Source organism: Colobus angolensis, unplaced genomic scaffold (genome assembly GCF_000951035.1).
Source record: "Colobus angolensis palliatus isolate OR3802 unplaced genomic scaffold, Cang.pa_1.0 Scaffold287, whole genome shotgun sequence".
NCBI classification, from domain to species: domain Eukaryota; kingdom Metazoa; phylum Chordata; class Mammalia; order Primates; family Cercopithecidae; genus Colobus; species Colobus angolensis.
This window is the reverse complement of record NW_012116121.1, coordinates 4,070,003-4,082,592: the sequence shown is the minus strand read 5'-3', so window position 1 is coordinate 4,082,592 and position 12,590 is coordinate 4,070,003. Positions and strand designations below refer to the sequence as shown.

The 12,590-nt window shown below is 43.6% G+C and overlaps 1 protein-coding gene across 1 annotated transcript in view; it reads right to left on the bottom strand.

The window, feature by feature from the left end:
• GALR1 (galanin receptor 1) overlaps positions 1-12,111 on the bottom strand; it is a 13,287-nt gene extending 1,176 nt beyond the window's left edge. The window contains exons 1-2 of the mRNA XM_011948937.1: positions 12,049-12,111; positions 11,740-11,805 (exon numbers count right to left, since the gene is read on the bottom strand). Of these exons, the coding sequence (XP_011804327.1) occupies positions 11,740-11,805; positions 12,049-12,111 (129 nt within the window). The remainder of the gene's footprint in view (positions 1-11,739; positions 11,806-12,048) is intronic.
• Between the last annotated feature and the right edge of the window lie 479 nt (positions 12,112-12,590).

Genomic DNA, 12,590 nt, shown 5'->3' with positions numbered 1-12,590 from the left:
GGGGGGAGGAGGAAGAGGGAGGAGGAGGAGGAGGCGGCCACGGTGGCAAGGGAGAAGAAGGAGGGAAATTCATTGATTACAACAGAAAAAGAATCCAGCATTTAAAAATACATCCTAAGCTAATTTTATGTATATTTTCATGAGATCAAAAATGGATACTACATCTGCTTTAAGCGTTAACCTTCACTCCCCATAATACTTTTGTTCATAACTTCTCCAAGACCTGTCATTACCTTCCATAGTAATAATTTTGTGATATATGTGAAATGAATTATAGGAAGAATGCTTCGAGCCACGGAACTAGAAAACTACAAAGATTAGAGACTGTAACTTTTAAACCAGCAGAACTGTTCAAGCATGCTACCCACCGCCGCTGTATCACCAGCAATGCATCGCAGAGGAGTGCTGGACTTTGCTCCAAGTAGTCACCTCTATGAGCAAGAGTGTAGATGTTTATTTCTCCTCATTAAACTTTGGCAAATTCAAGGCCAAATTAATGGATGCACCGATGTGTTTCATTTCAGTTTCAGTCTATGGACCAAATTAGTCCCTTTTGCTTTCTTTCATTTTAACTCTTTCTTTGCTGCTCCTAAATCAGAAATACTTAGAAATCAGAGGTAGGGTCTTTGTGTTTCTTTTGTGATTTCTACTGAGCAAATGGTAGGAGGAAGTCGTCCCTGATTAGGGACCTCAACAGGAGAGGACCTCAACCTCCTATGCTCAACAAGGACATGCCTGTATGCATGGCCACGGCCTCCTCGACTGGCCACAAACCTATGGGACTGGAAGTAAGCCTTAGGACAACCTCGCCTATTCCACACATGTTGAAAGACAAGAGCTAGGTGGCTTGGTTTGTGATTAATTGAAAACTCTATGTCTCTGGATTCAAAGAAACGACAATGACCTATTTTATTAAAATGCTTTAATTACAAAGTGTCTAATACTTTTTAAACTATAAAATACAAAGCACTCAGTTGGTTCCCTCTCAAACAGATTGTTCTTTAACAAGTGCAGCTCAAAACCCATACACAACCTCTAGTGTCTCGATGGTCACAACAGAGCCATCGAAACTAGGGGACCAATGACGGGACCACATGCATTATTTCACCAAATCCCCTTTACAACTCTATGAAGGAGATGCTCTCATGACCCACAGATTGTAGATAAGAAAACTGAGACTCAGGAGGAGAAAAGCAAATGTCCAGTGTCTCACAGCTGAACGCAAAGTTGGGGCTGGCAGCCAGGCGGACATGCTCCCCAGCCCATGCGCTCTGCAGCTGTGGTGCAGGGAAAACTCCAGTCATCACAAGCCACACTTCCCTCTCTGCTCACAACAGGGCTGCTTCTCAAGAAGCATTATGCTAGCTGGGTGGGCAATAAAAGCCCCCATGAGACAACCTCCATCTCAGTTTCCTGGCATGAAGGGACAGAGCGCTTCCCCAGCCTCCTCTGTTCGGCGACTTCAGCTCTCTGTTCACTTTATCAGCAAGTTTACTTCTCATAGGAAAAAAGGAACATTAAGTGCATAAGAGGAGTGCCTTTCAGCCTCTTTTCCAAAGGTGTGGACTCAAGGAACCTCTTTCTCTCAGACATCGTCCAGGCTGTGGTATTTTAGAGCCTGCTCGGACGTGGGGAGGGAAGCATCAGGGTGTGGGCTGGCAGCAATCCCATTGATATGGTTTGGCTGTGACAACCCAGATCTCACCTTGAATTGTCATTCCCATAATCTCCGCATGTCATGGGAGGGACCTGGAGAGGTAACTGAATCATAGGGGCAGTTACCCTCATGCTGTTCTCGTGAGTTCTTGTGAGAGCTGATGGGTTTTATAAGGGGTTTCCCCCGACCCTTCGCTCTCATCCTTCTCCTTCCTGCTGTCATGTGAAGGACGTGTTTGCTTCCCTTTCTGCTATGACTGCCATCCCTGTGTAACTGTGAGTCAATTAAACTTCTTTCCTTTATAAATTACCCAGTCTTGAGTATATCTCTACTAGCGGTATGAGAATGGACTAATACAGTAAATTGGTACTGCAGAGAGTGGGGCACTGCTGTAAAGATACCCAAAAACGTGGAAGCGACTTTGGAACTGGGTAATAGGCAGAGGCTGGAACAGTTTGGACGGCTCAGAAGAAGACAGGAAAACTATGGAAAGTCTGAAACTCCCTAGAGCCTTGGGGGGCTGAGAAGACAGGAAGATGTGGGAAAGTCTGGAACTTCCTAGAAACTGTTGAATGGCTTTGACTAAAATGGTGATAGTGATATGGACAATGAAGTCCAGGCTAAGGTAGTCTCAGATGGAGACCAGAAACTTCTTGGGAACTGGAGTAAAGGTCACTCTTGCTATGCTTTAGCAAAGAGACTGGTGGCATTTTGCCCTTGCCCTAGAGATCTGTGGAACTTTGCACTTGAGAGAGATGGTTTGGAATTGGAACTTATGTTTACAAGGGAAGCAAAGCATAAAAGTTTGGAAAATTTGCAGCCTGATCATGCAATAGAAAAGAAAAACCCATTTTTGGAGGAGAAATTCAAGCAGGCTGCAGAAATTTGCATAAGTAATGAAAAGCCAAATGTTAATCACCAAGACAATGGGGAAAACGTTTCCAGGGCACATCAGAGGTCTTCATGGCAGCCTTTCCCATCACACACCCAGAGGCCTACGAGGAAAAAGGGTTTCATGTCCAAGCCCAGGGCCTTGCTGCTTTGTGCAGTCTTGGGGCTTGGTGTCCTGTATCCCAGCTTTGGCTAAAAGGGGCCAACATATAGCTCAGGCCATTGCTTCAGCAGGTGTAAGCCCCAAACCTTGGCAGCTTACCCATGAGGCTAGGCCTGCAGGTGCACAGAAGTCAAGAATTGAGGTTGGGGAACTTCCGTTTAGATTTCAGAGGATGTATGGAAATGCTTGGATGCCCGGGTACAAGTCTGCTGCAGGGGCAAAGTCCTTAGGGATAACCTCTGGTAGGGCAGTGCAGAATGGAAATATGGGGTCAGAGCCCCCACACAGAGTCCCCACTGGGTCATTACCTAGTGGATTTGTGAGAAGAGGGCCACCGTCCTCCAGACCCCGGAATGGTAGATCCATCAAAAGTTTGCACCCTGCACCTGGAAAAGCCATAGACACTCAACATCAGCCATGAAGGCAGCCTGGAAGGGGGCTATACCCTGCAAAGCCACAGGGGAGGAGCCGCCCACAGCCATGGGAGCCCACCTCTTGTATCAGTGTGACCTAGATGTGAAACATGGAGTCAAAGGAGATCACCTTGGAGTTTTAAGGTTTGGCTGCTCCACTGGATTTCAGACTTGCGTGGGGCCTGTAGCCCCTTTGTTTTGGCCAATTTCTCCTATTTGGAATGGGTGTATTTCCCTGATGCCTGTATATAGGAAGTATAATAGGTACTTGCTTTTGATTGTAAAGGCTCATAGGCAAAAGGGACTTGCCTTGCCTCCGATGAGACTTTGAACTTGGACTGTTGAGTTAATTCTGAAATGAGTTAAGATTTTGCGGGAATGCTGGAAGGGCATGATTGTGTTTTGAAATGTGAGGACATAAGATTTGGGAGGGGCCAGGAGCAGTAAGACATGGTTTGGCTGTCTGTTCCCACCCAAATCTCATCTTGAATTGTAGTTGCTATAATCCCCATGTGTGGTGGCAGGAACCCAAAACGAGATAACTGAATCAGAAGGGCAGTTACCTTCATGCTATTCTCATGATAGCGAATGAGTTCTCATGAGATCTGATGGTTTTATAGGGGCTTTTTGCACCCTTTACTCTCATTCTTCTCCTTCCTGCCGCCACATGAAGAAGGACATATTTGCTTCCTCTTCCACCATAAGTGTAAGTTTCCTGAGGCCTCCCCAGCCCTGTGGAACTGTGAATCAATTAAACATCTATTCTTTATAAATTACCCAGTCTTGGGTATGTCTTTATTAGCAGTGCAAGAACAGACTAATATACCCACTCTCCTCCTAGGCCTCACTGGGTTTCACAGAGCAGGAAAGCAGTCGCCCTCCCCTGGCCTTCCCATCACAGCATACAGATGTGGTGAAGGGTTCACCGGGGGCCACCAGTCTGTTTTCTAAACAGAAATACTCTAAAATGGATGAGTGGGAGAAGAAAAGTTGGGGTAAAAGAAGAGAAAGTGAGAGAAAAAGAATGAAAATAGAGCCTTATTTTTCTTATAATTTCACATGGAGAGAAGACTAAGACATGGGAAAGTGACTCCATGACTGAGACAGCATTGTCCCACCACAGGTTTTCCCTTGGGACACAGGCCTTCCTACAATGGTCCTGCATGGACCTCACACCCTGCAGGACTATCACAGGGCAGTGGGAACCACAGCTCCACACTGCTAGGAGGGGAAATCCTACATGGCAAAAGGACTCTTCTTTTTTTTGTTTTTGTTTTTTTTTGAGATGGAGTCTCACTCGGTCACCCAGGCTGGAGTGCAGTGGCACAATCTCAGCTCACTGCAACCTCCACCTCCCAGGTTCAAGCAATTCTTCTGCCTCAGCCACCTGAGTTGCTGGGATTACAGGTATGTGCCACCATGCTGGCTAATTTTTGTATTTTTAGTAGGGACGGGTTTTCACCATATTGGTCAGGCTAGTCTCAAACTCCTGACCTCATGATCCACCTGCCTCGGCCTCCCAAAGTGCTGGGATTATAGGCGTGAGCCACCACGCCCAGCCAAAAGGACTCTTCTTATCACTTCCCATGGACTGGAGTCCCACTGCAATAGAAATGACAACCAGACTATAATACATGAGATGACAGCTTTTCAAGGATTGACATGAGGTAGCAAAGTAAGACAAGAGATGAAGTTTATCAAAGAGGGGGACTAGAAGCCAGGAAGCTGTGCCCAGGATCCAGGCAGAGACAGGAGAGGGAGGGCTAGATCTCAGATCAAGACCAGGACAAATTCCACCAGCAAGGTGGACAGGAGATGAGAGTTAAGCTCCCTGTTGAGAGGCACCAGGGAGTGCACAAGATCCCAGGACTGACAGCAGGTCTGTGTTCCCACCTGGTCATGCTATAAGCTGGTTGTACGACCTTTGCAAAATGTCATAAACTCCCTGAGCCTCAACTTCCTCATCTGACAATAGGATGAACCAATGAAATGATTCCTAGACTATGCCTCATCTATTTAAACACGACAAACAACTCAGGTATAAAAATCTGAGTATGGGTTTTATAGGGTACAAGCTTACATATTAAAACCACTTACTGTATGACACACAAAGCAAAGAGATAATGGGAGTGCCTGCTATCAATCCATTTATCTATTAGTGGATGAGAAATGCCATTCTCAGATGATTTAGTCAAAACAATCTAGATATAATTATACCTACAAATAGAATATAAAACATCATCATTTCTTTCTAAGACAATCAGACCATCTCTCCATGTCACAAAATGATTCTTTTAGACATTTTTACTAAGTACAAAGCAGAAATCTATCCCAGCAGCTTACTGATAAGATCCATGCCTTATCAACATCCACAGGGCAAATGGCAGTGTGCCCTGAGGCCGGAGGGCAGTGTTTTCTCTGGCAGTGTTTGTTAACTTTGTGTGTCTGTGACTCATTCCAAGTTTGCCTTTTAATTTTTACTAGTCCCATTAGTCTTAGAGCCATGGATAAGAATCAGGTTCTTTTTCTTGGTTTACCAGCAGGTTTGAAATGAGATGGGATTACAGTTTGCAACACAAATATCAGGAAAGAAGGCTTAATGGGTGTTGCATAAACTACATCATTTGTCTCAGATTGTTCCCAAAAGAGTTTAATGGAAGGCCTGTCAACACTGACTATCCTCCCAGATAAGTTTCTCCAGGGGATTACTATTTTCTTCATGTTAATCAAGCATCTCAGGCCATTGAAGTTGAAGGCCTCAGGGTTGTTAAAAGCCAGCTCCCTGCTAGCAGGCCCTGGGCACCTGGTCCTGCTGTCTTCGAACTGAGTCCAATTCAGTTGTAGCAACGTCAATATGGCAAATAACACCCATGTGCATGGTTGAAAACAGTAGCTGAGTTTTGTCTTCATTCTTCCCTTGCAACGGATGCTGGTAGAAGATGGGACATGGGGCAAAAAGTTCCATGCCGCTGGAAAACCATCTTTATTGATTTACTACTGCTCCAAACTGTCAAACTCAGGAAACAATATATGCCTAGCATAGACTAGCTCAAAGTTAAAGATCTGGCAAAATAATGCATGTGTATGAATTTCAACCCTGGGATTTAAGTAGGTTAGTATGCCCATCCTTACCCAGTGCAAAGCCTTTTTTTTTTTAAATTCAGATAGCTATACCTCATCTCTTATAGCTTTAAAGCAATTGGTAGAGGTTATTAGTTACCCAGGAATCTGCCTTTTTAAAAAGCTCAGCCAGGTACAGTGGCTCATGCCTGTAATCCCACCACTATGGGAGGCTGAGGCAGGAGGATCGCTTGAGGCCAGGCATTCTAGGCCAGCTTGGGCAACATCCTGAGTCCCCACCTTTAAAAAATGTTTTCAAATAACTTAGCCAGGTGCAGCAGTGTGCACCTGTAGTCCCAGCTGTGCAGGAGGCTGAGGTGGGAGGATCTCTTGAGCCCATGAGGTTGAGGCTGCAGTGAGCTATCATCACACCACTGTACCTCAGCCTGGACAACAAAGCAAGACCCCATCTCTAAAAACAAATTTAAAAAGAGCTCAAGAAGGTGTTTGGAGAACCACTGATGAATTACATAAAAGTCACAACAAAAAGAAAGTTGTCTTACCCACCTCAATTTAAAGGCAATAAAAAATGCTTAGTATCAACCCCTAAGGCTGAAGCATCTCCTTTCCTCAGAAAGAGCTGGAAAAGCCGCTTCCTGTCTTTCCCATGGAAACATCAGAAAGTAACATCAGAAAGTAACCAAACACTGAATCTGCAGGAGCTTGATTTTAGACTTCTAACCTCCAGGACTGCAAGAAATACATTTCTATTGTTTATGGGCCACCCAGGCGGTTGTATTTTCTTATTGCAGCCTGAACAGACTAAGACCATTGGATACAGAGCAGAGAAAGTCACATGGAGAACTCCCTCTCTGGAAGACAAGGCTGATTTTTAAAATTGATTTATGACGTGATTCTTTCTACTCTCTTACAGGGTCCTCCGTCTCCGTCAGATGGACACGTCCCCTGTGCTTCCCTCCTTTGTCTATTTAGCGTATAGAATCCCAACATGATCTTCTGATGGAGAAAAATTCATCGTTTAAAATTGCGTGCTAAATCTCTCTACAAATTCTTCTTACCCTTGAGTTTAGGTCTTTTAATAGCCTGGTTTCTCTGTGCTCCTTCTGCTGAAAGTATCTGAAAAAATATTAGTCGCTCTTCTTATTGTGAGATGCTCTTTTTCAAATCATCTGAGGTGTCTGTTCTTTCTTCAAAGAATTTTACTCACAATATGTCTAATGGAATTTGACATATGGGGAGAAAAGAAGAGACTAAAATATGAACATGATTAAAAAAAAAAAAAAACTTCACAAACGTATAAATGATAGCCAAAAAGCTTACGGAGTTACTTAAAGCCAAAGAAACAACAACAACAAAAAGCAAACATTAAAAGAACCCAGTGGCTTGATAGGACATCAAGAGGTCCTTTAATCCAATTTTCTCCAAGAAACAACCGTCCAGTAGGGTTGTCTATCCCATTTTGAGGTCTTCCAAGGTTTCACCAATCAGCTTTGAGCCAGAAACTCAAAGCAGAGTTTAAGCAAAGCATGTGATCAATCCCAGCGCTTTATTTCTGCAGAAGAAATCCTATTCTTCTTTTGCACTTTCTCCAAACATGGAGAATAACTGTGAGCATGTTTATCATGAAAGGCCAATCTCCCCACCCCATAATAGTTGTAACTCTTAACAGGAAAGCCCTGTATGGATGGCCGCACTGTCTCAAAGTTTATGTCCCCACCCCCTCCAAAAAATTTATATATTGGAACCTAATCACCAAGGTGATGGTATTAACAGGTGGGGCTTTGGGGTGGTAATTAGGTCATGAGGTGGGGGGAGTAGTCATAATGGGACCAGTGCCCTTAGGAATAAGGGCGCAGAGAGCTGCCTCACGCCTTGCACCCTGTGAGGACACAGAGACTAGCGCCCTTATGAAAGAGGCCTAGAGAGCTGCCTTATGCCTCCCACCCTATGAATAATGGGACCAGTCCCCTTATGAAAGAGGGCACAGAGAGCTGCCTCACGCCTTCCACTCTGTGAGGACACAGAGAGAAGGGGCCATCTATGAACCAGAAAACAGCCCTCACCAAACACTTAATCTGCAGGAGCTTGATTTCAGACTTCCAAACTCCAGGACTGCAAGAAATAAACTTCCATTGTTTATGAGCCACCCAGGCTATGGTATTTTCTTAAAGCAGCCTGAACGTACTAAGAGAAGTGGATATAGAGCAGACAAAGGGAACTTTACTTAGCCATTGAGAGAAAGGGCTGGAAACAAGTGGAGCTGAAATGAGCAAACTACCCAAATCCCTGTCACATCTTCCATTACTAATCAAATGAACACATGTGCACCAGTAGCAATTTTCTGTGCCGAGACCTGGGGAAAGACCCACGATGGACCAATCCAGTTCCTGTCTTTGTTTTCAGGGAAGTTGCCATGTATTCTTTCTTTCCCTCCCGCGTTTCCCCTTTCTCACCTCTCCTGCCTCTGTTCCCCTCTCTCCACCACCTTCCTTCTCTTCACTCTTCTGCTTCCCCTCCCTCTTCTTACCCTTCCTCTGCTCCTCTCTCCCATCTCTTTCTTAGATACACACACACCACCACCACCATTATCATCACCACCACAATCGCCACCATCATCACTATTACCACCACCACCACTGCCACCACTGCCACCACCACCACCGGCACCACTGCCACCACCACCACTGGCACCATTGCCACCACCACCATCACCATCACCACCATGACCACCATCACCACCACCATCACCGCTACGACCACCACCACCATCACTACCCACCACCATCACCACCACCACCATCACTACCCACCACCATCACCACCACCACCATCACAATCGCCACCATCACATGATCACCACCATCACCACCACCAACACCACCATCACCATCACCACAATCACCACCATGACCACCATCATCATCACCACTACCACCCACCACCATCACCACTATAACCATCATCATCACCACCATCACCACCACCATCACAATCGCCACCATCACCACCATAACCACCACCATCACCACTACCACCATCACCATCACAATCGCCACCATCACCACCATGACCATCAACACCACCGCCACTATGACCACCGCCACCGCCACTATGACCACCACCACCATCAGCACAACCACCACAATCACCACGACCATCATCACCACCACCATCATTACCACCACCACCATGACCACCACCAGCATCACAATCGCCACCATCATCACCACCATCACCATCACCACCACAATCGCCACCATCACAACAATGATCACCATCATCACCACCACTACCACCCACCACTATTATCACCACCATCACTACCACCACCATCACCACCACCACCACATTTATTTGTTCTATGCAAACAAGGAGGCAATTAAATACATCAAAAAGATCTGACATGTGTTCAGTGGCTGTTAAGGGTCAGAGGCTGTGAAAATGAAAAAGAAAATTTTCATCCCTTCTTCAAATGCTAGAACCTCCTCATGGTAAGAATAAGCAAAAGATAATTTTATATAGATATATTTAGGATATGTATATATGTAAGCACATATGTCTTATACATGCATATACTCACATAAATCTAAATATTTGTGTATATATGTGTGTATGTGTATATAACTAATTACTGAACTAGTCACTAATCTTTAGGTTTTTTATTGTAAAATAAAATAGCTTTTCTAATCATTTTTATAAGACCTATTTTTTAAGTATTTTGTTCTTCTCTGAGACCTTCACGATTTCTCTCTAATACTTTTTCAAATATAGAGACTAAAACTACCATCGACACAAGTAAGATTCAGCAAATATTAAAGAAATGTTTTGTTTTATTTCTGTTGGTAAGCATAAAATCTTTTGAATCATTAACAAACATTTATCACAGATCAATGATGTCTTCTTGGTTAAAGTTTGGTGAACCCAATCCCTCCCAAGGGAAATTAATCTCTTCCTTCCCTGATGCTCCAAACACTGCTCCCTTGAACAGGCCTGTGGGACTTACACATTTATCTCTTCCATTACAACGCTGGCTTCAGGTGCTCCAAAAATAACTGTCCAAGGAGAAGTCAGAAATGATCCTTAATTGTCTTTAAAGAACCATTTTCTTAGAAATAAGAAGTGTGGCTCAGAGGAAAAATAAATAGATATACCAGAAAAATGGAAAATCTCTACCATAACAGCCCATTACTAAAAACAAAGGAGGAAAGCAGCAACTTTCAGGGTTTATTCCATTCATATAACTTAGCACTTGGTCAGCTGCTCTAATGAGGGGCCTAGATGCCTAAAATGAAATATTCATCATAATGGTTCAGATGTAAGAAAGGATCAATGGAATAAAGCCATAACATGGTCTTGTTACTTATATTGCACCTTGTATTCTTAGGTGGTTATCCTAAAAAGTGTATGATTGCATTTCTGATATAAGCTACTTTTTTGCTGCCAGAAAAAAGAAAAAAGGTCTTAATGTTTGTGCTCTATAACCAATTCTCTACCACTGGTTTCGACTCTGGACTGTCAGATGGCCTTTTAGCCACATTACTGCTGATCAACAAGGAAAGTCAGGAGGAGCTGTCCTTTATCCAAGTAGAATTTTTCAGTAAACATGATTAAATATGATCTAAACTCTAATTTCTATAAGTTATATATGTCATTGATCATAATAAATACTTATAAGGGAAAAAACAAGGTATTTTAAGATGTTATTACTACACTTTTGGGTTAAAACATCCAGTTATAACCTCCTACTCCTTAATCATATTGCCTAATAATCTCATTCTACTTCCTAAAATTAGAGGTTATATAGATATTTTCTGAGTAAAAGTTAATTTAATCTTGATCTGTGAAATAGTTTTTCCTCAAAATGTAGAATGTCATGACCATCAGTAAGTTTGACGCTGTGATACTACTCAGGAGAAGCTTGTTTAAGTCAGGGTGGGGATGAGAAAGTCAGTTAGCAACGGGAGGAATCAGCTTTCAGCCTCGTCCACTCTTCAGTCTTTACCCGTGGGGTCAGAGTCAGCACATGTGGGTGAAAGAGGCAAGGACGACCCAGTGCCCTGGCGGCTTTAGGGAGGGATTATAACGACGTTGTCTTAAACGAGAACCAAACCTGAGCTTTTTGGAATCACATCAGATTGTAAACATACAACCAAATGACTACACTCTCCCTCGAAGTGTGCATGTCAGCAACTCTGCACTCTGCACTCTGTCTCAGTCAACCCAAGCACACCTCCCAGTGAGGCGCAGGATCAGCAGAATCCACATTTCCTCGCCTCCCCAGATCTTCAGCTAAGTTTGAATGCAGCACAGAGTGACCCGCAATGCCCTGGCCAAGGCTGACCCTCCATTCCCATCCTAACAGCGGGAGGCTCATCTCAAACCTCCTCAGCCACACCAAGGGTCCTAAATGTTACAGGCTTTGGGTAGACATGAGGGCAAGTAAAAATAAAGATAAACTAAGCTCTGAAAAGTAACCTATATATATATATATATATATATATATATATATATATATATATATTTGTGATCATTACCTTTTTCTTGGATGCTTCAGACTTCTTTGACATGTTCTTCAACTTTTTATGCAAATGATTAAGAACCTGAAAGACACAGACTAATGAAATCAGTTCGCCTCACCTCTCACAACCCACTGCGTATGTTGCATTAATAATTATTAACATGCTGAAATGGTAGCATCACTATTTATAAGATCATTAAAATAAAAACTCAAATTAGGTGATTAGGTAACAATGAATATGAGTTGCCAAATACATTCTTTTCTAACATTTAGGAGCATGCCAGGAAGACTGATGCACAGCCAGACAAGTTCAGAGCCATAGCACCTGTTTGCAGAGAACGCCCAGCACATGGAGCTCTGGGGTTTTGCCCAGAAACAGCCATGCCATGACCCACTCATGCAAGCTTATTAGTCTATTATCTGCCTTGGTTTCTTCCAGGACCCCATATATTAACAAACACCAGGTCCCTACTACATGTCAGGCACAATGTTAGATCCTGGATGCATCAGAAAACTAGAGATTTGCTGTTCCGAAATTCACGATCTGATGGGGAAAGGAGGCAAGTAAACAAATGAAGATAATATCATCAGACATTTCTTCAGCGCAGCCCACCCAAATATCGCCAGCGTTTGTGCCAAAATATTCTTTCTTCTTCCTCTTATGGGCTGCCTCCACTGCAATTCTCCTTGCAGCAAATCACCACCCATCAGGCTTCCTCTCATTCTTTATTCAAATCCTACCCACCGTGCTGTGCTTTTAGACAACTTATTGGGGATTCAGCATCACCGATGATTTCCAGAACATTTTTGCAAAGGTTTTACAATTAATGTCCCTGTCAGGGAATCTCCTTGAGACACACTGGCTCC